Source organism: Ovis canadensis, chromosome 9 (genome assembly GCF_042477335.2).
Source record: "Ovis canadensis isolate MfBH-ARS-UI-01 breed Bighorn chromosome 9, ARS-UI_OviCan_v2, whole genome shotgun sequence".
NCBI classification, from domain to species: Eukaryota; Metazoa; Chordata; class Mammalia; order Artiodactyla; family Bovidae; genus Ovis; species Ovis canadensis.
In genome coordinates, this window is record NC_091253.1 from 69,210,989 (window position 1) to 69,237,756 (window position 26,768).

At 42.6% G+C, this 26,768-nt stretch overlaps 1 protein-coding gene across 8 annotated transcripts in view; it reads left to right on the forward strand.

Annotated features, from left to right (window-relative positions):
• The window catches only part of SAMD12 (sterile alpha motif domain containing 12), a 527,507-nt gene that overhangs the window by 415,105 nt on the left and 85,634 nt on the right, over positions 1-26,768 (forward strand). For 2 of the 8 annotated variants that reach the window (XM_069601102.1, XM_069601097.1), the window contains one exon: positions 22,245-22,382. The exons of 4 other annotated variants lie outside the window; for them this stretch is intronic. In XM_069601102.1, coding sequence (XP_069457203.1) covers positions 22,245-22,382 — 138 coding nt within the window. The remainder of the gene's footprint in view (positions 1-22,244; positions 22,383-26,768) is intronic. 2 more of the 8 variants (XM_069601103.1, XM_069601098.1) reach the window with 1 other exon arrangement.

The window sequence follows — 26,768 nt, forward strand, 5'->3', positions numbered from 1 at the left end:
GCACCGCAGTTCTCTAATTAGTTGTAACCAAATAATCCCTCCAACAAATGTAAAAGGGCAACTGTGAAAAATACATGATTACCTTGTCAGCAGTGCTAGTACAGAACACTGTTTCTAAACCATATATATGATCATGGCACAGTCTCTGCTTTACAGAGGTTCCTAACCACTCATCACCTACATGATAAAATCTAAACACATTAGCTGAGCATACATGTCTCTTCATGATCCGGCTCCAAACATTAGATGAGGTTGCAAGCCTCCTCCAACTCAATTAACTCATCCTATGACTCAGCCATATCTGATATTGTTTTCACATCTTGCCCTTCTGGAAACAAGAGTTCCTTGTTTCTTCCACACCTTAGCTAAAGCAAAACTCTTCCAGCAGTGCTGGTCCTCTAGCTATGCAAGGAGATACCCTACTCATAGTGCAGATTCAACTTAGAGCCTCTTCCCACTCCTTGGATGTAATTAATTATTCTTTATGTTTTCTATGCCACTCACATGGCATGTCTCCCACTGGAATATAGTTATTAATAGCTTCCCTTTCTACCTCCCTCCTTGCCAGATTGTGACCCACTTGTGGGCAGAGATTGTTTTAGTTAATATAGATTTGAATTGATGTTACTGCATAAGCCAGACCATAAACACATAGTAAGGGAGACAAAAATATTTTGTTTCTTTAAAATTAAATTTTATGGGAGTACAGTTGCTTTACCACTGTTGTGTCAGTTTCTGCTGCACAGCAAAGTGAATCAGCTGTATGTATACATATTCCCTCTTTTTTGGATTTCCTTCTCATTTAGATACTTTGCCAACTAAGGTCAGTCTAGTCAAGGTTATGGTTTTTCCAGTAGCCATGTATGGATGTGAGAGTTGGACTGTGAAGAAGGCTGAGTGCCGAAGAATTGATGCTTTTGAACTGTGGTGTTGGAGAAGACTCGAGAGTCCCTTGGACTGCAAGGAGATCCAACCAGTCCATTCTGAAGGAGATCAGCCCTGGGATTTCTTTGGAAGGAATGGCACTGAAGCTGAAACTCCAGTACTTTGGCCACCTCATGGGAAGAGTTGACTCATTGGAAAAGACTCTGATGCTGGGAGGGATTGGGGGCAGGAGGAGAAGGGGATGACAGAGAATGAGATGGCTGGATGGCATCACGGACTCAATGGATGTGAGTCTGAGTGAACTCCGGGAGTTGGTGATGGACAGGGAGGCCTGGCGTGCTGCGATTCATGGGGTCGCAAAGAGTCGGACACGACTGAGCGACTGAACTGAACTGAACTGAACTAGATCACTACACAGTGCTGAGTAGAGTTCCCTGAACTATTCAGTATGTTCTCAGTAGTTATCCGTTTTATACATAGCATTATGAATAGTGTATATACGTCAATCCCAGTCTCCAGTTCCTCCCACCCCCCACTTTCCTCCCTTGGTGTCCTACCATTTATTCTCTATATCTTTGTCTCTATTTCAGTTTTGTAAATAATATCGTCTATGCTTTTTTTCTAGATTTCACATGTATGCATTAATATACATATATTTTTCTGTTTCTCACTTACTTCACCCTTTATGATGTCTCTAGACCCACCCACATCTCTAGGTTTCATTCCTTTTTGTGGCTGAACAATAGTCCATTGTATAGACATATCACATCTTCTTTATCTATTCACCTGTCAGTGGACATAAAATTTGCTTCCATGTCCTGGCTATAGTAAATAATGCTGCAAAACATATTTTCTTCATTTATTTCTTTTCACTGTGACTTTCTAATTTCTAATGAGCACTTCTTTGCCCTCAGTTTAACTTCAGGAAGTTTTCCTGCTTGGTTGGGGGTTTTTGTAGGATATCATATGCAGATAATTCCAGAGGCCTTTATATCATCATAGTCAACAATGTGTCATCTTTTCACTGTGTACACTATGTCCCTCCTGCTTTTTAAACCCTTGTCATAAGAACAAGTTTTGCGTATTTGCATAATCTCTATTTACATAATTGTAAAGTGACCACATCAAAATATGGAAAAGGTGTTCTTTGGGAAGACTTTGATCTGTTTGTTTGTTTGTTTTGTGGGTATAAATTACCAGGAATGGATGAATTAACTGTTTCCATTACCTTTGCAACCTCCACCAAGCTTAGATCTTGTCTCTCTGTGCTTGAATCATGATTATGGCCGATTGGTTCCCAAGGTATGCAACAGGAAATTGGGAAACCCATGAGAATAGCTGTGAACAGTTCTTTGAGAAACTGATTTTACAGCATGATGAGAATGGGAGAAGAAAAATGTAGTGATGAACTAAAAACAGACTCTTGGGAAGGACGTAAGATTTTCTTTTAAATGTACACCTCTTAAGGACCTTTAGATTTCAGGGATCTGGCAATTGAAAGGAAACATTTCTTAGAGGCTATCAAATCTCATATTCCACAACCTGATAGTCATAGACTGTTAGACTATTAGATAACGCCATAAAATACAGAACCATGGTCAGATTATTCATGTAGATCAAAACAATGGATAGGCAGCTTTCTAAAATATAAAATAAAAAATTAATAGCCCAGCAGAATTGCTGTAGAGAAGAAGATATTATTCACCATGTCCATTGCTGAAGGATGTGATGGTGGAATTATACGTAACCCAAGTACTCACTCAGAGTGGTGTGTGCATCACAAGACCCCGATTCTCTCAACAGCAGAACTCCCAGGCCAGTCCCTCCAGCGATGAGTAGCCTCAGCCATTTACTCAGAGGGCCAGACAAGCATGATCACTTTTAATATATGCCATTACTGTCACCAGATGAGGACTAGAATTCTGATTATAAGAATGCTACCAGATAAATAGTAGAAATCAGGATGATTCTGTTTCATTTCTCCAGTGCTATGTAACAAACTTACCCAAAACTTAGTGGTTTATAATAAAACAACTACCGTTTCGTTATATCTTACACACTTGAGTGTTGGGAACTGGGGCAGGGCTCAGCTAGGCTGCTTTTCGACCTCACATGGCATTGAATGTGGTTCCTATGTGGCATTCAGCTGGTGGCAGGGTTGGTCGAACACAGATTTACTTGTGTACCTGGTGCTTTGCAGGGATGGCTGGAAGACTGGGTTCAGCTTTCCTATTTCCACAGATTCTCAAGTCTTCTCCATGTGGTCTTTCCTATAGTGTGGTGAGATTTAACAGACCAAGCTGCCCGCTTCTTACAGGCCAGTCCTAGACCTGGCATAGCATCATGATCCCATTCTCCACTGTTCAAAGCAGACAGAGGCCAACCCAGATTCAAAAAAAGGGAAATAGATGCCACCTCTCATTGAGAGAAAGTGTCAAAGAATATGTAGATGCCTTTCCTCCATAAGAGAATGCAAATTGCCTTGCATATTTGATTTCAGATTTGTGCTGTAGATTATAACCTAGACAGAATAGATCTGTGTTTATTCTGTTTTTCTAAAAGTATTTATTAAGCATGAGCTTGTTGTGCACATAGCACTGTGCTGTCTACTGAGAGAGACTGAGAAGAGATAAGGGGCACAGTCTCTCCCCCTCCAGAAATTTGCATCTTGATGTGAATACAAGACAAACACATAGCAAGCAATTAGGGCATATACTAATATAATTAAAGTGGGAAAATGCACATCATAGACCAGTGTGGCCAACACAAATGCCTGTAGGGCTCAGGCAAGCACAAAACAGAGAAGTATGCTGTCCTGGGAACAGTCAGGAGTGTGATGGGACTTTGGAGGGCTGGGGAGTTTGTGGCACATCTCAGGAGGTAACTCTGCTCAGCTCCAGCCAACTATTGTCATTTCAGAATATGGGACAATGATGCCACAACTATCGATTTTTCAAAGAAGTATATTCCTCTTCATTTTTGCGTGTCAAATTAAAGTTTGACCTACATCCCACCAGTTTTCAGTTCCTAAAAAGATAAGTGCTTTAAAGATTTGTGAAAACAGATGAAGTTAGGCCAGAGCAGCACTATTTAAAGTGTCAACTGCATGGGACTTTCCCAGTGGTTCAATGGCTAAGACTCCACCCTCTCAATACAGGGGGTCCAGGTTTGATCCCTGGTTGGGGAACTAGATCCCACAAGCTGCAACTAAGAGTTTTCATGCCATAGCTAAAGATCTGCATGCCTCGATGAAGATCAAAGATCCTGTGTGCCACAACTGAGACTGATACTGTGAAATAAATGAGTGAGTAAGTAAGTAAGTGTGAGCCACAGACCAGGGCTAGGCTGTAAGCTGTGTATGACTAATCCACAGTGGAGTAAGTCGATAACTTGAGGATAAGTGTTGAGGCATACTCTACAGCAGTTTAACACCCAAGCCTGTGACTGGTATGCTTGTCCTACTGAGGATGGATCAGCTTTGGTCCTGCAGAACTTGGCTGTAAGCTGTGTTTGTTGTGTGCTGCATGGGAGTCCTGCATTGCAAGAGCATGTGGGACCAAGCCCCATGGAACAGAGCCCCCTGTGAGGCCCCACGGAGAAGCTGGACCTCAAATAATAAAGAGAATTGGGCTAAGCAAGAGAGGACAGAAAACTTTACTGGGTATTAGGAATTGTTGTTGTTCAGTTGCTGAGTTGTGTCCAACTCTTTGGGACCCCATGGACTGCAGCACACCAGCCTTTCCTGTCCTTTACCATCTCCCAGAGTTTGCTCAAACTCATGTCCATTGAGTCAGTGATGCCATCCAACCATCTCATCCTCTGTCACCCCCTTCTCCTTCCCTCAATCTTGCCCAACCTTAGGATCTTTTCCAATGAGTCAGCTCTTCGAATCAGGTGGCCAAAGTGTTGAAGCTTTAGCTTCAGCATCAGTTCTTCCAATGAATATTCAGGGTATTAGGAATAGCATGCCCCCAAAATCAAAGGAGAGTTTATTTGTGAGAGATGTTGTGGAAGGCACAGATGGAATGTGGAGTGATGATAAAAAGCCCCAGATACAGCCTCGTACCCTGGAACTTACCTTGTGAGGAACACCCCAGAGGGTCTCGGAAAGCAATTGTCCATCGCTAACTTCCTGCAGTGCTTTTTCCACTCTTTTCTCATTTCTTTCAAGATCTGGTTCAAATTCCACTCTCTCAATTTATGCAACAGTGATCACTTTTTTTTTTTGCATCAACTAATACTTTATTTATACTGTCATCATTCCATGGCCATCCCTCTGTATCTGTGGGGGATTGGCTTCAGAACCTGCCACTGATACCAAAATCCTCAGGTGTTCCTACTCCATAGTTGGCCCTCCGTATCCTTGGATGTGGAACCCAGAGATATGGAATGCTGACTGTATTATTTATTGAAAAATAACCACATGTAAGTGGACCCACAAAGCTTAAACCCATGTTGTTCAAGGGTCAACTACATACGTATATTATCTTTCCTCCCTAATATGTGATGTACTCTGTGGGCAAAAATTCCCTTACCCAGCCCTGAGTCCCCTTCAGAATCTAGCAAAATCTCTTGCCCATAGTGAATATTCACGTGTGTGCTGATGAACAAGACACGCAGTTCTGCCGGGCAGACTCCTGTGATGAGAGCATTTGAATAGGTTAGAGCAGAAGAATAAAACTTTTGCAAAGTCTGAACAGTGAATGCTGAGAGCAAGCACTGGGAGAGGAAAATCTAATATAGAATGTGCAAGCAGTATGCTTTGCTGAGAAAGGTCCGTGTAGTCAGTTATGCTTTTTCCAGTAGTCACCTATGGATGTTAGAGTTGGACCATAAAGAAGGCTGAGCACTGAAGAACCGATGCTTTCAAACTGTGGTGGAGCTGGAGAGGACTCTTGAGAGTCCCTTGGATAGTAAGGAGATCAAACCAGCCAATCCCCAAAAAAATCAACCCTGAATATTAGTTTAAAGGACTGATGCTGAAGCTGAAACTCCAATACTTTGGCCACCTGATGTGGAGAGCCAACTCACTGGAAAAGACTCTGAGGCTGGGAAAGATTGAGGGCAAGAGAAGAAGGGAGTGACAGAGGACAAGATTGTTGGATGGCATCTCTGATTCAATGGACGTGAATTTGAGCAAACTCCAGGAGGTGGTGAAGAACAGGGAAGCCTGGTGTGCTACATTTCATGGGATCGCAAAGAGTCAGACATGACTTAGTGACTGAAAAACAATAAAAACAGTGCACCTAAGTTTATTAAGCGATGGTACATGTATCCCTATGTTAAATGCCCCCAGACTGTTGCAATTCAGTACATTTTCTGTTTCTTCAGCCCTCTGCCAAATCCTACTAAATGGTACCATGTGTGGGTCCCCACCTCGCTGTATCCTGATTTACTTCATGGAACTTGTTTGAGTGTGGATGAAAGGGTGTTTCCTGTACATCCATGGAATAGAGAGCACTTCATAACAGCTTTTTCCCTTGCAATATAGAATCTTCCTAAAGCCTTTTCACTAGTACTAAATTTATTTTTGGTAGTCTATATCAGCTGTCAGCAAACTTGTGTGTGTGAAGAACCACAGTAAACATTTTTGGCTTTGTGGATTATATGATCTCTGTAGCAACTCAGCTCTTCCACTGTAATTTGAAAGTAACCATAGACACATAAATGGATGGGTGTGGTCATTCCAATGAAACCTGATTTATAAAAACAGGGGGTAGGCTGGATTTTCCGTATAGGTGCTCTAGTTTTCCAGCACCTGTTCTAGATTACTGGAATGGCCAGACAAAGTTTTGAAAGAGAGGAATTTGACTGTAACTTCGGTTTTATGTTTGAAAGTAACAGATTTTTCATTTGTAGAGAAGTTGTATTTCTCTAGTTTGCTTATTTCTTTTATTTTTAGGTTCTCATTAGTTATCTGTTTCATACATACTTGTGTATATATGTCAAACCCAGCCTCCCAATTCATCCCACGCTCTTATCCCCCCTTGGTATCTGTACATTTGTCCTCTATGCCTGTGTGTCTCTTTCTGCTTTGCAAATAGGTTCATCTGTACCATTTTTCTAGATTCCACGTGTATGCACTAATATACAATATTTGTTTGTTCTCTTTCTGACTTACTTCGCTCTGTAGGACAGTCTTGAGGTCCATCCAGGTCTCTACAAATCACACAATTTCATTCCTTCTTATGGCTGAATAATATTTCATTCTATATATAGGCCACATTTTCATTATCCATTCCTCTGTTCAGTGGACATTTAGGTTGCTTTCCATGTCCTGGCTATTAATAAATAGTGCTATAAAAAAAACTACGATGAGGTTTCACCTCACACTAGTCAGAATGACCATAATAAATCTACAAACAATAAATGTTAGGGTGTGGAGAAAAGAGAATTCTCTTACACTGTTGGTGGGAATATAAATTGGTGCAGCCACTATGGAGAACAGTGTGGAGGTTTCTTAAGAAACTCAAAATAGAGCTACCATTTTTGTTCTTGTTCAGTCAATCCCACTCCTGGCCATATATCCAGAGAAAATCATAATTCCAAAATATACATGCTGTAAACATTCCAATGTTTATAGCTTACTCACTCTACTCAGATTTTTTCAGTCCTTCAAATAAGTTCTCCTTACATCTAACAACTGCGGTAGTAGCCTGACCTCTTGTTAAACCTCTCATTTAAGTACTGGGTCCTGTCAAATCTCCACCTCCATCTCCAGCTATTGTTCCTCTGCACTTTCTACTCTAAACTATTATGTCCAAATGCTGTAAGACCCTGTCTCCTGCACAACCAGTTTCATTAAGAAATGGTAGCTTTGTCATCAACCAGCAAGTCATGGGAAAGAATGACAATTTCATGAGTGCTATCACTTTAAAGCACAGATAAACACCAGCAATTTGTATTGAGTTTGACACCAAGCTGACTTTCCTTCCCCTTCTTAATTTCCAAAATAGACAAGTTTCTAAACATCCATACTCTTGTTAGATAGCATCCTTCACATATGTCTTATTAAAAGGCTTCCTGCTTCAGTGATGTCTGGACTTTCCTTAAGACAAAGATCTGTCTCTTTAAGCCTCTTCAGTTGAACATTGCACTGCAAAAAAAAATGCTTGACAGTCTTGCCTCTTGAGACACAGACATCTTTGCCAAGGACACACACTCTTAGCGTCGGTTCTAACACTACAGAAACCATAGCCTCGGCATACAGGCCGTGAGCTGTTGAGACAAAAGATCTTGACATCCTGGCATAGAAAATTAACAGTGATGTGAAATACATTTGATTGCTGTCTAAAGTAACATCATGGTCAGCCAGACTTCTGTCTCAACGTGGAGCCTTTCTGTCACAAAGACATGACTGATTCCATTCTGTGTGTTAGTCTGTCAACAAGGTAATCTACATCTTCTTCAGATTTCACTCTAAATAACCCGTGACTGAGATGAATGAGTCCCTAGTGACTCTTGCTTGTTTCCACTAAGATATTATTCCTTGAGGCCACCACTGGATATCTAAAAAAGGTTGGGAATTTCACAAGCACATTTGCATCTAATTCGTGAACTCTGCTCCAAATTCCAGCACATTTGCATCTAATTCGTGAACTCTGCTCCAAATTCCAAGAAGCGTTTAAGATTGTGTGTGTGTTGGGGGAGGGGGGGCGGACTGAAACTTTCCCCCTTTTGAGTATTTCTTAACCCTTCTCTATTTCTTTCCTGCATGCGTATGTGCTGAGTCACTTCAGTCATGTCCAGCTCTTTGCAACCCCATGAACTGTAGCCCAGTAGACTCCTCAGTTTTCCAGGCAAGAATGCTGGAGTGGGTTTCCATGTCCTTCTCCTGGGGATCTTCCTGACCCAGGGATCGAACGCAAGTCTCTTAGATCTCCTACATTGACAGGTGGGTTCTTTACCGCTAGCGCCACCTGGGAAGCCCATTTCTTTCCTGGGCCCAGCAGAACTCAGCTCTTTTAAGGATTTCCAGTGATGGAAGAAATTCCTTGAAGGTGAGGAGAAAGGACTTTCTTAAAATTTTCATTTATAATCTACAGGTCTCAAGAAAAACAATGAGTTGAATTTTAAGCCCTATACCTCTCTCATCATATGGTTAGATGAGAACTGAGCAGTAAGACAACCAGAACCCTCCAAGTCCTGCTCATCCCCAGTAACCCCAGTGTATAGACTAATTATGCACAAGCCTCGGTCCAGTAATCAAAAAATCTAGATTGACTTCCAGGTCCTGCTTCTTTAAGGTTCTTGAACAGACCTTCTTAGAGTATTTGTGAAAATTAACAAGGTAGTGAATTCCAACTACCTGTTGCTGCATTAAAAAACCACCGCATTTTTTTTTTTAATTTTTATTGGAGTGTATGTAGTTGATTCACAATGTTGTTAGTTTCAGGTGTACAACAAAGTGGATCAGCTATGTGTATACATATATCCATCCTTTTTTAGATTCTTTTCCCATATAGTTCATTACAGAGTATAGAGTAGAGTTCCCTGTGCTATACAGTAGGGCCATAGTCACTTGTTTTATATGTAGTAAGTAGTGTGTATAAGTCAAGTCCCAGTCTTAGAGGCCCACAGCAACAACAGTCACTACTTGGCTATGATTTTGCAGTTTAGGTGACTCAACAAGGAGCTCATCTTTTCGCCCCACATGTTGTCAGCTGGGGCTGAGATCCACATCCAAGATGGCACACTCCAATGTCTAGCAAGTTAGTCAAGGCAGGTGGCTAGTTCCTCAGTTGGGGTGTCAGCTGGGAACCTCAGTTCTCCTCCATCTGGGCCTTTCCATGTAGCCCCTTGGCTTACTTATAACATGGTGCCATTTCTGCCATATTCTGTTAGACAAAGCAGTCACCGGCCTGGCCCAGATTTTAAGGAGTAGGAAAAAAAATACCCCAACAGGAGTTAGGAAGAGGGGCTGTGATGAGAATTTGCAGCTGTCTCTCACTCAGAAATCAAAATACTTTGATTTCCATGGAGATAACTCATAGTTTTTAGTCCCTAGAATGTAAATTTTATCCCAAGTCGTATTTCAATCCAGTATTTTCTCTCTTTGCTACCATATGAGGCTTATCCTCCCTGCGCTCTTTTGAGATTCACCACTCTCTGTTATTAAATGGAAAGGAGTTTGAAATTTGTTGAGCATCAGTTAGGCACAATACCCATAATATATGTTATTTTATTTCCTGTGTTTCTTTGCTTCTGAGGTATACTATCAACACTTCTGAATTGTACTTTTTACATTATAATCACTGTAGGTCATATGGCAGTCTTGGCTACATGAACTCGGCTGACTGTTGATATTTTTATCATCTCACTCAAGTTATATATACTATTAGCACTTCACCTGTTGAGTTTAATTGCTATTTTAAAATGTCTTCAGAAATATTACACTATAATTTGGCATTGAAGCAAAAATTTATCCTGAATGCTGAAAGTCATGGAACTAGAACACCATTAGTGAGGCAAATGTTTGACATTGGGATAATGACCTCAGTTTCATATCTTTCTGCAAAGCAGTAATCGTGAGCTTTACACTGCCTAAAGGAAGATGCCACAAGTAGATGAAGGTGTGTTGACTTTATTACTAGGATGTGTGCAAAAGGAATGCCTGTCATACATAAAGCTTGCACCTAAAATTACAGAAATTGCCAGGTTCTTCAGAGCAAATGAAAGAAATACCAAAGAAACTAAATATCATGTGTTGTTCACGACTGTCAAAAAAAAAAAAAAGCATTATCTCATAGTTCCATGAGCAGTGTTTTCTTCTCCTTCCTTTGTCCACGATATATCCTTAGTCGCTCAGTCATGTCTGCCTTTTTGCAACCCCATGGTCTGTAGCCTGCCAGGCTCCTGGGTCCATGGGATTCTCCAAGCAAAAATATTGGCGTGGGTTGCCATGCCCTCCTCTGGGGGATCTTCCCAACCCAGGGATTGTACCCAGGTCTCCCTCATTGCAGGCAGATTCTTTACTGTCTGAGCCACCTCAGAAGCCTGTGAATACTGGAGTGGGTAGCCTGTCCCCTCTCCAGGGGATCTTCCCAACCCAGCAATCAAACCGGAGTCCCCTGCATTGCAGGCAGATTCTTTACCAGCTGAGCTAGCAGGGAAGCTCTTGTCCATGATACATTAAAAAAAAAAAATGCATTTTGGATTCAATGAAATATAGTAGTTCTCACAAAACCATCTGTAAACCACACATGAATTCCCTCCTTTTACAGATGAAGGAACCTTGGCTTAGAGAGGTTAAATAACTTGACCAGTCTTAAGACTAGCGAGTGGAATAATCACTGATGTTCATTACCCCACAGTGATTCCTTAAAATTGTAGAGCAACACAGGTGGGTAGTTCTAGAAAGATACTAAATGTTGTGTGATGACAGTCATTCCACTGCCACCTCCAGTACATTTCACGATCATGAACGCGGTGCCGCTACAGTGCCCCGCAAACCAACCTCCTCCTCTCGAGAGAGCGAGCTTTCTACAGGGCTGGGCCCCTGTCCACGATCCCCGCACAGTCCTGTTGAGAAGAACAACCAATGAAAAAGCCCATTCGTGCAGAGAGTTTTATAAGGGGTCACATTTCCTGGTGACTCCATTGATAAAGAATCTGCCTGTGATGCAGGAGACCCGGGTTCAATCCCTGGGTCAAGAAGATCCCCTGGAGAAGGGAATGGCTACCCACTCCAGTATTCTTGTCTGGGAAATCCCATAGAGAGCACTCTGACGGGCTACAGACCTTGGGATCACATACAGTCAGACACGACTTAATGAATAAGCCACCACCAATAAGCAATCAGGAATTAATGCTCTGAAATAGTGACTTTTAAAGAACAATTTCCCAACTCTTAAATTCTCCAAGTTACTATGCCTAGAATGTGGGGCAGATACCACTCACCCAAACTATCATTTTAAGGCAGTACATCAAGCATCCCCTGGCACCTTACAGACAAGAGCTATGGTTTGGGCTGCTGCTTGCTCTAAGGAGCAAGGAGACCCTAAGGAGACATGGGAAGCTTCCTCTATCCCATCCTATCTGGGCCAGCTCCTTGTGGGGCTACCATAGTGGTCGGCAAGGGCCTGCCGCCCTCTTCTGCATTTCCACTGAACAGACAGAGAGGAAGCAGTTTAAGGGCCCCTCCTACCGTAATGAGAGAGACTCCATCACTTCTATGGCAGTCTTTCATTAGGTGTCACTGTCATATAACTTCAGTTCAGTCACTCAGTCGTGTCCAACTCTTTGCAACCCCATGCACTGCAGCACACCAGGCTTCCCTGTCAATCACCAACTCCTGGGAGCTTACTCCTGGAGCTCATCACCATTGAGTCGGAGATGCCATCCAACCATCTCATCCTCTGTCATCCCCTTCTCCTCCTGCCTTAAATCTTTTCCAGCATCAGGGTCTTTTCAAATGAGTCAGTTCTTTGCATCAGGTGGCCAAAGTATTGGAGTTTCAACTTCAACATCAGTCCTTCCAAAGAACATCAGGGCTGATTTCCTTTAGGATGGACTGGTTTAATCTCTTTGCAGTCCAAGGGACTCTCAAGAGTCTTCTCCAACACCACAGTTCAAAAACATCAATTCTTCAGTGCTCAGCTTTCTTTATAGTCCAACTCTGACATCCGTATGTGACTACTGGAAAAATCATAGCTTTGACTAGACAGGCCTTTGTTGGCAAAGTAATGTCTCTGCTTTTTAATGTGCTATCTAGGTTGGTCAGCTTTTCTTCCAAGGAGCAAGCATCTTTTAATTTCATGGCTGCAGTCACCATCTGCAGTGATTTTAGAGCCCAGAAAAATAAGGTCTGTCAGTGTTTCCATTGCTTCCCCATCTATTTGCCATAAAGTGATGGGACCAGATGTCATGATCTTAGTTTTCTTAATGTTGAGCTTTAAGCCAACTTTTTCACTCTCCTCTTTCACTTTCATCAAGAGGCTCTTTAGCTCTTCTTCACTTTCTGTGATGAGGGTGGTGTCATCTGCATATCTAAGGTTATTTATATTTCTCCCGGCAATCTTAATTCCACTTTGTGCTTCATCCAGCCCAGCATTTCACATGATGTAGTCTGCATAGAAGTTAAATAAGCAGAATGACAATATACAGCCTTGATGTACTCCTTTCCCTATTTGGAACCAGTGTGTTGTTCCATGTCCAGTTCTAACTTGCTTCTTGACCTGCATACAGATTTCTCAGTAGGCAAGTAAGGTGGTCTGGTATTCCCACCTCTTGAAGAATGTTCCACAGTTTGTTGTGATCCACACAGTCAAAGGCTTTGGCATAGTCAATAAAGCAAAAGTACACATTTTTCTGGAACTCTTTTGTTTGTTCGATGACCCAGTGGATGTTGGCAATTTGATCTCTGGTTCCTCTGCCTTTTCTAAATCCAGCTAGAATATCTGGAAGTTCATGGTTCATGTACTGTTGAAGCCTCTCTTGGAGAATTTTGAGCATTACTTTGCTAGCGTGTGAGATGAGTACAATTGTGTGGTAGTTTGAACATTCTTTGGCATTGCCTTTCTTTGGGATTGGAATGAAAACTGACCTTTTCCAGTCCTGTGGCCACTGCTGAGTTTTCCAAATTTGCTGGCATATTGAGTGCAGCACTTTGATAGCATCATTGTTTAGGATTTCAAATAGTTCAATTGGAATTCCATCACCTCCACTAGCTTTGTTCATAGTGATGCTTCCTAAGGCCCACTTGACTTCACATTCCAGGATGTCTGGCTCTAGGTGAGTGATCATACCATCGTGATTATCTGGGTCATGAAGATCTTTTTTGTACACTTCTGTGTATTGTTGCCACCTCTTCTTAATCTCTTCTGCTTCTGTTAGGTCCCTACCATTTCTCTCCTTTATTGAGCCCATCTTTGCATGAAATGTTCCCTTGGTATCTCTAATTTTCCTGAAGAGATCTCTAGTCTTTCCTATTCTACTGTTTTCCTCTATATCTTTGCGTTGATCACTGAGGAAGGCTTTCTTGTTTCTCCTTGCTTTTCTTTGGAACTCTTCATTCAAATAGGCATATCTTTCCTTTTCTCCTTTGCCTTTCTCTTCGCTTCTTTTCTCAGCTATTTGTAAGACCTCCTCAGACAACCATTTGCCTTTTTTTTGCATTTCTTTTTCTTGGGAATGGTCTTGATCACTTTCTCCTGTATAATGTTACGAACCTCCGTAGATCTCAGGCACTCTGTCTATCAGATCTAATCCCTTGAATTTGTTTGTCACTTCTACTGTATAATCATAAGGGATTTGATTTAGGTCATACCTGAATGGCCTAGTGGTTTTCCCTACTTTCTTCAATTTAAGTCTGAATTTTGAAAATTATGTGCCCAGGAACTTTTAAAGCAGGTCACCATTATCTTCATTACCTCCACCATAGTTTGGCCTCAGATCAAACAACAGGGAGGGAACACAGCCCTGCCCTTCAACAGAAAATTGGATTAAATATTTCCTGAGCATGGCCCTGCCCATCAGAACAACACCCAGTTTTCCCCTCAGTCAGTCTCTCCCATCAGGAAGCTTCTGTAAGCCTCTTATCCTTATCCATCAGAGGGCATACAGAGTAAAAACCATAGTCACAGAAAACTAATCAAACTGATCACATGGACCACTGCCTTGTCTAACTCAATGAAATTATGAGCCATCCCATGTAGGGCCACCCAAGACGGATGGGTCATGGTGGAGAGTTCTGACAAAATGTGGTCCACTGGAAAAGGAAATAGAAAACCACTTCAGTATTCTTGCCTCGAGAACCCCATGAATAATATGAAAAGGCAAAAAGATAGGAAATTGGGAAATGAAGTCCCCGGGTCAGCAGGTGCTCAATATGCTACTGGAGATCAGTGGAGAACTAACTCCAGAAAGAATGAAGAGATGGAGCCAAAACAAAAACAACACCCAGTTGTGGATGTGACTGGTGATAGAAGTCAAGTTTGATGCTGTAAAGAGCAATATTACATAGGAACCTCGAATATTAGGTTCATGAATCAAGGTATTTTGGAAGTGGTTAAACAGGAGATTGCAAGAGTGAACATTGACATTTTAGGAATCAGTGAACTAAAATGGACTGGAATGGGTGAATTTAGCTCAGATAACCATTATATCTACTACTATGGGCAAGAATTCCTTAGAAGAAATGGAGTAGCACTCATAGTCAACAAAAGAGTCCAAAATGCAGTACTTGAATGCAGTCTCAAAAACGACAGAATGATCTCTTTTCGTTTCCAAGGCAAATCATTCAATATGACAGTAATCCAAGTCTATGCTTCAACCAGTAATGCTGAAGAAGCTGAAGTTGAACGGTTCTATGAAGACCTACAAGACCTTCTAGAACTAATGCCCCAAAGATATTTCCTTTTCATTATAGGAGACAGGAATGCAAAAGTAAAAAGTCAAGAGATACCTAGAGTAACAGGCAAGTTCAGCCTTGGAGTACAAAATGAAGCAGGGAAAAGAGTAACAGAGTTTTGTCAAGAGAACACACTGGTCATACATCTTCTTCCAACAACACAAGAGAAAACTCTACACATTGACATCACCAGATGGTCAGTACTGAAATCAGATTGATTATATTCTTTGCAGCCAAAGATGGACAAGCTCTATATACAGTCAGCAAAAACAAGACCAGGAGCTGATTGTGGCTCAGAACAGTTCAGTTCAGTTCAGTTCAGTTGCTCAGTTGTGTCTGACACTTTGAGACCCCATGAACCGCAGCACACCAGGCCTCCCTGTCCATCACCAACTGCCAGAGTCTACCCAAACCCATGTCCATTGAGTCAGTGATGCCATCCAACCATCTCATCCTGTTGTCCCCTTTTCCTCCTGCCCTCAATCTTTCCCAGCATCAGGGTCTTTTCAAATGAGTCAGCTCTTCACATCAGGTGGCCAAAGTATTGGAGTTTCAACTTCAACATCCGTCCTTCCAGTGGATACCCAGGACTGATCTCCTTTAGGATGGACTGGTTGGATCTCCTTGCAGTCCAAGGGATTCTCAAGAGTCTTCTCCAACACCACAGTTCAAAAGCATCAATTCTTCGGTGCTCAGCTTTCTTTATAGTTCAACTCTCACATCCATATATGACTACTGGAAAAACCATAGCCTTGACTAGACGGACCTTAGTCGGCAAAGTAATGTCTCTGCTTTTCCATATGCTGTCTAGGTTGGTCATAACTTTCCTTCCAAGGAGTAAGTGTCTTTTAATTTCATGGCTGCAATCACCATCTGCAATGATTTTGGAGCCCCCCAAAAATAAAGTCTGACACTGTTTCCACTGTCTCCCCATCTATTTCCCATGAAGTGATGGGACTGGATGCCATGATCTTCATTTTCTGAATGTTGAGCTTTAAGCCAACTTTTTTCACTCTCCTCTTTCACTTTCATCAAGAGGCTCTTTAGTTCTTCTTCACTTTCTGCCATAAGGGTGGTGTCATCTGCATATCTCAAATTATGAACTCCTTATTGCCAGATTCAGACCTAAATTGAAGAAAATAGGGAAAACTGCTAGACCATCACCACATAGTTGCTTAGTTTAGAGACTGCTGCATGCTCAGCAGTCTTCAACTGAAAGATGAAAGATGCATAAAATACAAGCCCTTCACATGTGAAGTTTCCCTAAGCAGGAGGGTGGGTGAGTCTTGGGCAGAATTCCCAGCCATATCTGTTAACAGTGATGAGCACCCTTCCTTCTGTAATGTTATCCAGGATGTTATATGATAGTGGTTTTCCTGTGTACAGATCTCTCCATAGATGAGAAGCTTCCTGAGGGCAATGAAAAGGATTATTCATCTTTATGTCTCTGGTGTCTCACATAGTGCCTGGTAGAGCAATCCAAAAATGATGTTCATTCCTTTTGTTCGTTCATTCAACAAAATCTTGCAGAGGTTCTGAACAGGAAGATAGATGCTTTATGAGAATATGTAAGGCCATGTTGAAGTGACCTGTGAGCTGGCCCAATAGGAACAGGAGAATCGGGGCAGGAGGATGAGGATGGAAGGAAGGACCATGTAAACCAAGGAAGGGCAGGATGGGACAAATTCCATCAGTTACTATGCCTGGAATGCAGGGTGGATATGTCTGGAAGAATGGGCTAAAGTGTAATTGTAAAGGGCCTGGAATATTGGGCCAAGTGTTCTTCTTGAATTGGTGCCATTACACAGAATCTCCTTGCTCTCCTTAGAACACTCAGGAGGTGGCATTGCTCCGGAGGAGACCAGGGAATCAGGGTCCAGGGGGCTTCTCTTTTAGAAAAATGTGCTGAGGATTTGCCTTCCGTCTTGCAAATGATATGGAGTGAATGCCGCATAAGCACCAGCAGACTCCAGATCTTACCTGTGGTGCTATTTCCTTAGGGAGGAGGCAGAGTCTAGGGTACCAGCTTCCATCCTGTCTCCATCCATTGTCCTCAGTGTGACCCAACCACTGTGCCTTAGTTTTCTGGATTGATAATGGAGTTATCAAAGTTAGCAAACTGGAGTTGATAATCACATCATCTCAAAGGCGTTAAAAGGTTTAAAGGAAATGATGCTCTGTCACCTATGAGAACAGTTACTTCTTGGCAGGTAAGTGTTCCACAAACATTAACTGTGATCATCTCTTCTCTTCTGTGTACCTTGGTTTCCTCACCCAAAGGGTGATAATACATGTTCTGGACCACTTCTCCTGGGCCCTGACAAAATAAAATACAACTAAATGTGTGAAAGCAATTTGGAAGTCAAGCTCTGCATAGCGACAGGGTGGAGATAAGGCTGTTAATTATGATGTCCTTGGGTGAAACATAATCCCAAGAGCCTGGACAGGAAGGTGGGGTGTTCATGTATTTTCAGGCTGTTTGTTACAGGTGGGTGTGCGTGAGTGACTTCTCTAGATGAAGTTATGTCAAGATGAGGGCTCTAGTGTTTGACTGGTCCAAGATGGAATAAAGATGTAAACGGAAATTTACTAAGCAAGAATAAATAAGGTTGTAGCCCTACAGCCTTGTAAGCGATATAATTTCAAACATCATAGTCTCAGACATCTGGGCTCTATTACCTGAAATCCCATTAAACCTTCAGTTTCATAATTCTGTGTAGAACTTGGTAAATTGCAAGATTCTGCTGATGGCCACCAGCCAATTCAAGCAATTAATCACAAGGGTCCCTGAGCAGGATTGCAACTCATGCCAAGTGGATTCTTTAAGGGGAAACTGTATACACAAAAGAAATAGCCCCCATCCACACAGTTTCGTAGCAACATGCTTTGTAGCTCTGCCAACCCAGAGAAATTATCTATTATCATTAAAACATTCAAGTCTCATAACTTTTTCCTCAATGGAAATTAGTACTCACCAGCCCAAGGAAGATCCTCAAACCTCGTTAACTGTAATGTAGACTGTAACATCCCCAGAGCCAACAAGTCCAGTTCAGACTAAATGAAACCCTACCCTTTACCCACCCTCAGTGTTTTCTCCTTTGAGGGAACTCAACATGAACTGAGCTGTCTTTCCTTGTGAAGTTTTCTAGAATGCCTGGACTGTTTGCATTTGCCCATATGTTCCAGGCCAAAGGGCCAAAACCCACAGCAGAGAAGTAACCTTGGAGCCTGTCTTCAGAATCCTGCTAGACATACCCCAGGGTGAAAGGGCCCATCGCAAAGGAACTATTTCTCCTAAGACTTCTTGCTTGGTTTTGCCAACTTGAAAGAGTTTATGTAAACAAGATAATCTTCTATACTTTAGAGCGTTTATAAAACCTTTCCTAATTACTGTTTTGTTTAGAGAGAGACCCTGGGAACATGATGGAGAGCAGAGGGGAGCCTTGAGCCCTCCCTTCAGACAGCAGAAAGGGAAGAGGGTGGCAGTCAAAATAAAAGTTATGATATGGGTAAAAGTATTGTGACCTCACCTTGCTTTTTAGGTTTCTTCTTTCTGAAACCCCCTTTATACTAAATCGCTCACTCTCAGTTTCTAATGCCACAAAGCAGCCGTCTAGTTTAGTAGCCACTAGGTACGTGTGACCATTTAAATTTAAACGAGTTGGGACTTCCCTGGTAGTCCAGTGGTTAAGACTGTACTTTCAATGCAGGGAGTGAGGGTTCAGCACCTGGTTGGGGAAGTAAGATCCTACATGCCTTGTGGCCAGAAAATTTTAAAAATTAAAGTAGATATTTGCAGAGTCTTTAAAAGAAAGAAAAAGAAAGTAAATTTAAATGAATTAAAATTAATTTTATGGAGACACTAGCCACATGTCAAGTGGTCAAAATAGCCACATGTGTTTAATGGCTGCCATACTGGATAAACCTGTGGTGCTGGAGAAGACTCTTAAGAGTCCCTTGGCCTGCAAGGAGATCAAACCAGTCAATTCTAAAGGAAATCAACTCTGAATATTCATTGGAAGGACTGATGCTGAAACTGAAGCTCCAATATTTTTGGCCACCTGATGTGAAGAGCTAACTCACTGGAAAAGACCTTGATACTGGGGAAGATTGAGGGCAAGAGGAGAAGGGGACGACGGAAGAGATGGTTGGATGGCATCACCAACTCAATGGACAAGAGTTTGCACAAACTCCATGAGATAGTGAAGGACAGGGAAGTAAGTGCTGCAGGGACGGGTGTGCTGCAGTCCATGGGGTTGCAGAATCCAACAAACTGAGAAACTGAACAACAAAGAACATGTCCATCATTGCAGAAGCTCCTTTGGATGGTGCTACTCTAGATGAAGAACCTCAACAGCCTTGCTACTCAAAGTGGAGGGCACAGGCCTGCAGCACTGGTATCACCTGAGAACTTGTTAGACACACTTGATCTGCATTTTATCAAGATACCCTGGTGACTCCTAGACACATTAAAATTTGAGAAGCACTGTTCTAAAATTCCCTTCCCCTCTTAGAGTCTGTACAGTGACATTGATCATTGTCCTTGGCACAGTTCGTTCTCTTTTATGTAGCTTGTGTCCCCTTGTGACCTAGAGGTTGGGATGGAGTGGGAAGTGATAGGGAGGTTCAGGAGAAAGGGGCATATGTATACCTATGGTGATTCATGTTGATATATGGCAGAAACCGACACGATAGTGTAAAGCAATTATCCTTCAGTTAAAAATCAATTTAAAAAAGTAATAAAAGATTTACTCTTTGTCCAAAGAAGCTTGGGGTTCGGAGTAGTGATGCGTAAAAGAGTGGTCCTCAGATGGGTGATGTGGGTGTGCCCTGCAAGTTTGGTAGAAATGCACATTTACAAACCCACTCCAAACCTACGGAATCAGATTTTTTTCCACTCAGGGCCCCAAATCTGGGTTTTACCATGCTGTCCAGGGAATTTCCAAGCACAGTGAAGTTGGAGAAGCATTAGGCAGACACATCATCAGGTCATTCTAATACAGTATGATAAGTATAATGAGACAGGAAACTCTCCAAGCCCTACACCCTCCAAGGGAGGAGGGGAGGCGGGTATCTTACTAAATGTTCAATGGAACAAATGTTGCTTGTCTGCTTAATTAAGTAGCTGATGCATGAATAGGCTTGTAGAAACTAAACAATACTGGGAAGATGGACCTGGGGCTTTGGATGGATTGGATGGCTTGCTCAGGTCTTGCCTCTCCTGTCTGCCTCACTCTAAAACTCAGTATTTGGATCATTGCACTATATTATATCGAGGACTCTTGGTATTTTATTTCATGAAGTGAGCAAGACTATAAAGCAAATTTCCCCCGCAGTCTGCACACTTTTCTCTGTCTGAAAGACAAATAACTACTATTTAAGTACTGAGGAGAAGATGTAGGGGCACCCATGGATTTGTGCCAGGCTGGCTTCGTGAGAATCACCAAGCTGCTTGTTAAATAGAGAGATTTCTAGACTTCCCTCTGGACACTCTGAATCAGAGGAAATTGGAGATAGGCTGGACAAAATAAAAATTGTAAGAAGCTCCTTGAGATGAGTCAGATGCAGTTAAGTTTGAGAACCTCAGACTAAAATGGCAAAGTTCTTATCACCCTGGAATTCAGAGACTCAGCTTAACCCACAGGAACTGGAGCTGATTTCTGAGAGATGTTTAAGCCTCATTGTGTAGACTAGCAATTTCATTTATAGTAGAGGAGGAAGGGGGTGAATATAGTGTCAGTGGGGTGTTTTTTTCCCTTAGTGCTGAGGAAAAGGGGCAGCTTGTGCACAAGTGCATTCTTCCTCTGTGTGTGTGTGTGTGTGTGTGTGTGTGTGTGTCTAATGTCACTCATCTTAGGAACCCTCAAACTCTGTACAGAGAGGCAGCAACCCAAGCTGATCATGACAGCAAAGCCTGCACCAGACCTTACAGTATCCAGAGTCCTTCACATTCTAACGGAAACAATAAAATTGAGGGCTGAAAGGATAGAAGGTGGAAACCAAGGCCTTCCTATCCCACCTGGGTGTAAATGATTGCCTAAAGGTCTTCCCATGGGGCTTTGGGCCCTCGTGTGTCTTCTTAGCACTTGTGGCATCAATGGGCCCCGGACATGTCATAATCAGGTTGAGGGTTGTAGCCTGGCCTGAAGGCTACAGCTTCTCTAAGGTCCTTTATCTCCCCAAGCCTGCCTCTTTATCTGTAAATGGAGGTCATGGGATCTACCTCCTCAAGTTGCTGCAAAATGGAACAGGCTCTTATCACAATGCTTGACACAGACTACTTAGTTAAGGATAGTTTTTTACTGCTGTGGTCATTGTGGTCTATAGACTCTGAGTTAGTTGATGTTATCCAGAGAAACAGGATCAATAGGAGATATTGGTCTCCAATAGGAGATATATCTGTATATCTATCTATAGATCCATCTGTCTAGAGGGAGAGGGAGAGATAATAGAAAGAGAGATAGTAAACAGATAGATAGATATTGCAAAGAATGGCTTACACAATTTTGGAGGCTGAGAAAGCCAAGGATCTGTAGTCAGGTAGCTGAAGATCCAGAAGAGCTGACAGTATAAATTTCAGTTCAAGCCCAGTGCAAAGGCAGGAAAACACAGATATCTCAACTCAAAAGCCAGCATAGAGAATGAATTCTCCCTAAAGCAACCTTTTATTTCTACTCAGGTCTTCAGCTGACTGGATACTGACCACCCACATTAGGGAGAGCAACTTGCTTGACTCAGTCCACTGATTCAAATGTTAATCTCATCCAGAAACACCCTCCCAGACACACCTGGAATAATGTTTAATTAACTCTCTGGCCACCCCATGGCCCAGTCAGGTTGACGCATAAAATTAACTGTCACAGAGTCATTATGGACTCCAGTTTACGAAAGGGTTTTGAGAAGTTACAGACTAGTTTGTGTGTGTCATCTGTTTTATTGCCCTGAACCCAAGTCCTCTGCCCTCCTGATACTCATCTTGTCTGAGATTCTGACCTCCATCTTCATCCAGACAGAGGTAGCGCTGATTTCTTCATCACATTCTCAGGAGGCGAATACCCCCCTCCTCAAACCATCAAGAGGGCTGGTAGTTGCAGAAATGAAACCAGTGGAGCTGAGAGCACATGTGACTTCTCCCACCAGAGGGCTGGTGAGCAGAGTTGAATTTTATTACCACATAAATCCTTCTTTGTCCTTCTTTTATCTCCTAACTCCTTCCATACCTACTGATTAATTAATTGAGCATACCTGTTTAAAACATCCCATCTTGATTCTTATAATAGTATGCCTGTGAGGGTTCTAAAAGTTAGAAATGATTTAGTATCAGAGGTTTTGATTACATTGAATATAAAATCAAATAAAATGAGCAAATGATGAAGAGAAGAGGGGAGTGAGGTTTGAAATTAGCCTTATTTCCTGTACACACAAGAGGCACACTTAAGTTGGTTTTTATCTTGGCCTATTTTGGGAGTGATATATTTGACTCACAACCAGGAATAGAAGATAAACAAGGACCTGTACCCTCTAAACCAGCTTCAGTGCTATTGATATTTTGAGCTGGATAATTCTTTGAAGTGAGGGTCTGTCCTATGCATCCCAGGATGTTTAGCAGGGTCCCTGGCTTCTACCCATTAGATGCCGGTAGTATGACAACCAGAAATGTCTCCTGACATTGCCAAATGGGAGAAAAATTGCACCCAGTTGAGAACCACTGCTCTAAACATAGGACAGCTTTAGACTGTGAGACAGAAATGTTCTTTCTCTAGGCCAAACCTCTTATTTAGGGCTCTTTATGTGTAGGGTTCACATTTGATGAACATTCTTTTATAAAGGGAGAAGGCAATGGCACCCCACTCCAGTACTCTTGGCTGGAGAATCCCATGGACGGAGGAGCCTGGTGGGCTGCAGTCCATGGGGTCGCTAAGAGTCAGACACGACTGAGCGATTTCCCTTTCAGTTTTCACTTTCCACTTTCATGCATTGGAGAAGGAAATGGCACCGCACTCCAGTACTCTTGCCTGGAGAATCCCAGGGACAGGAGCCTGTTGGGTGCCATCTATGGGGTCGCACAGAGTCGGACACGACTGACGCAACTTAGCAGCAGCAGCAGCAGCAGCTTTTATAAAGACACAGCTACTTGCTTTGTCTCCTGCATTCCTGTTGGAGTTTAGCAACTCGCTTTCCTAATACATGTTTCCTATTGAGTCAGGAAAGCATTGTGGTGAGAACAGATCTGCTTTCCAGCCTCAGTTCTGGGCACTTCAGCAGGACGGCTGTGACAAGTTAATGAACCTAGCCTCATTTTTTCTAGGTGTGTCGTGAGGATAATGTAATTCAGCCCTTGAAGATGGCAGTGGTGACTCATTGAGTGCCTATAAAATCTTAGCTGGCCATCATAGCTGCTCAGTGAATATTAGTTCTGCTGCTTCTCTTTTTTTCATGATTTTATTGATTTATTTGGGCTTCCCAGGTGGCGCTAGTGGTAAAGAGCCCACCTGCCAATGCAGAGAACCTGAGAGATGTGGGTTCGATCCCCAGGGCAGGAAGATCCCTATTTATTTGTCTTTGGCTAAGCTGGGTCTTCATTGCTGTGCAGGCTTTTCTCTAGTTGCAGCGAGCAGGGGTACTTTCTAGTTGCACCGCACCAGCGTCTCATTGTGGAGGCTTCTGTCACTGAGCACAGGCTCCCGGGTAAGCAGGCTTCAGCAGCTGCAGCACATGGGCTCAGCGGCGGCGGCTCCCCGGTGCTAGAGCACCAGCTCGATAGTTGTGGCATGCGGGCTTGGTTGCTCCAAGGCATATGGGATCTTCCAGAACTAGGGATTGAACCCGTGTCTCCTGCATTGGCAGGTGAATTCTTTACCACTGAGCCACCAGGGAAGCCCAGTTCTGCTTCTTATTGATTGTTGTGGAGGCAACTCTGGGTCTCCCTCCTTTGGACGGTGCATCTCACACCTGCTATAAATTGTCAGAGTGCATTCAGGCTCACCCTGAAGTCCTCAAACATGAGTCATAGGAGAGACACTTTCAGATAGAAGATATGGCCCTTCTGGTTGAATGGAAGACACTGAACAACCCTTTTAAGAGATGAAGTCTTCTTTCTTCTCCAACCCGTGAGGGACGGGGCTGCCCGCACACACCGTCTTTTCTTTTTCCCGAACACTCCCTTGCAGCTGGAGTAGGGGGAGGGGACACTGGACACTCTCAGTCCCAGGCATGTTCTCGAATCCTCTCCAGGCTGGCCTTTGTCTCCAGAGCCAGCGTCTTCCTGCCTTTCAAGTGTCTGTTATAAACTGTCCTTATCACAACACTGTCTGTTGGCATCGGCACTAATCTGGGTGAGAGGGGAAGGCAGCTGCACTCACTGGGGCCTTGGCAGGTGAGGGGAATGTTACCCATCACTGGAGGGGGCAAAGGCTTGGCCTCGGGGCCGTGTTGTTTCTGCTTCCTGACCCCTAGCTGTGGCATTAGTACACTGACCTTAATCATATCTAGTTTCTCAAGGGAATTTTGAGAAGTTTCAGTAGTAATAATAATAAGCACCCATCACTTAGCAGATATTGACTGTTCACCAAACACCATGCAAAGAACTTTTGCTGTGAACCCATTTCCGCATTACATCAACCCAGTGAGGTGGGAATCATGATCACAATTTTAAAGGTAAGGATGTTGAGGTTTGGAGAAACTCACGTGTTCAATATCCTGTAGTTGCTAAGTGATGGCCTGGGATATCAACCAGATCTGCCTGATTCAGTAACTCATGCTCTTCAGTCACTGGACTCTGATGTGGCCCTGCTCATGCTGGACTCTGAAGCTATTGCACTAAGGAAGGAAATAGCTCCCAGGATGCCTAAACCATTCAATAGTAATGTTGAAGAAAAGACTCAGGAGCTTCTTACTGTTCACTAGTTGCAGATCCACACGTGGTCATTTCTGGGATGCACATGTTCCGTGAGTAGTCCTCATGTGCATGAGTCCTCCTGTGCAAAGAGTTGCTACTCTTTGCAGCTCCATGACTGGAGCCCGCCAGGCCCCTCTGTCCATGGGATTCTCCAAGCAAGAATACTGCAGTGGGTTGCTATGCCCTCCTCCAGGGGATCTTCCCCACCCAGGGATTGGACCCACATCTCCTGCATTGGCAGGCAGATTCTTCACTGTGCCACCTGGGAAGCCCAAGTAGTCCTTAGATTTGAGAAATATACAGACACAATTCCCACTCATTTGCAGCCCCAACCACAGGACTAAGTCTCCAGTAAAATTAGATATTGAAGTAAGCCCTAAAAAAGAGAAAAACCTCTCCTTCTCCAACATCACTTTCTTCTTCATTATTTCACAACCATTTATTAAGCATGTTCTGTATATGTGGCACAGCACTTTGCATTAGGAAGGCACACGATAAGATGTGGTAGCACCGTCAAAAATTTAGGAGAGATGGATGCATTAAATTTATGTTATTCTTAATAATTCTTTTTCAAGGTCACACATTTTCCAGAGCTGATTTTAGCAAAAGACTGAGTGATACCATGTAATGTCAGATTCCTAGAAATCTGCTATTCCAGCTATGCGTGTGTGCTTGCATGCGTGCTAAGCCGCTTCAGTTGTGTCTGACTCTTTGAAACCTCATGGACTGTAGCCCACCAGCCTCCTCCATCCATGGGATTCTCCAGGCAAGAATACTGGAATGGTTTGCCATTTCCTTCTGAACATTCCAGCTATACAGTTCCTTTAAGGATTGACTTGGATAAAAGATTTTTACTTGCATCAGTTTCTAACCCCCTTTAATAATGCTAGAATGTTGTCTCTTAATAGAATTATAAATATTTCTTTTCTTAGTAGTATTAGTGAATGAAAATAACTGTGGATGCTTTAGTTAGCCAAGGCTTATGGATCAAAGTTGCACCCTTGTGAACTGAATTTTTTTGTTCTTTTGTAAAACATCATGACAACAATAAATCAAAGTCCTAAAGCCTTCACTTTTCCCTACATTTCTTTTCTATACATATATGTAAGTTTTTTTTAACTTTTTATTTTGAAGTAGAGTTGAGAATCCCAGGGACGGGAGGAGCCTGTTGGGCTGCTGTCTATGGGGTCACACAGAGTCGGACACGATTGAAGCGACTTAGCAGCAGCAGAGTTGATTAACAATGTGATATTTTCAGGTGTACAGCAAAGTGATTCAGTTATACATATACTTGTGTCTGTTGTGGTGTTTGGTTTTTTCCAAATTCTTTTCCCATGTAGGTTGGTACATGAATGGAGTTAACACTGAGCGGAGTTCCCTGTGCTCTACAGTAGGTCCTTGCTGGTTATCCACTTTAAATATAGCCATGTGGACATAAGCTTTGTATTGTGGTCTATCGCAACTGCTCACCACTTTGCCACAGCATCATCATCATTATTACTTTAATGGCCATGTAATCGTTCATCTTAATAATGTACTATAATTTACTTAACCTAAATTTTTAACAATAGGAAACTGGTTGTTTTCTACATTTTCCACTATTATAAATAACCTCTGGGTTGCACATTTGTGCAT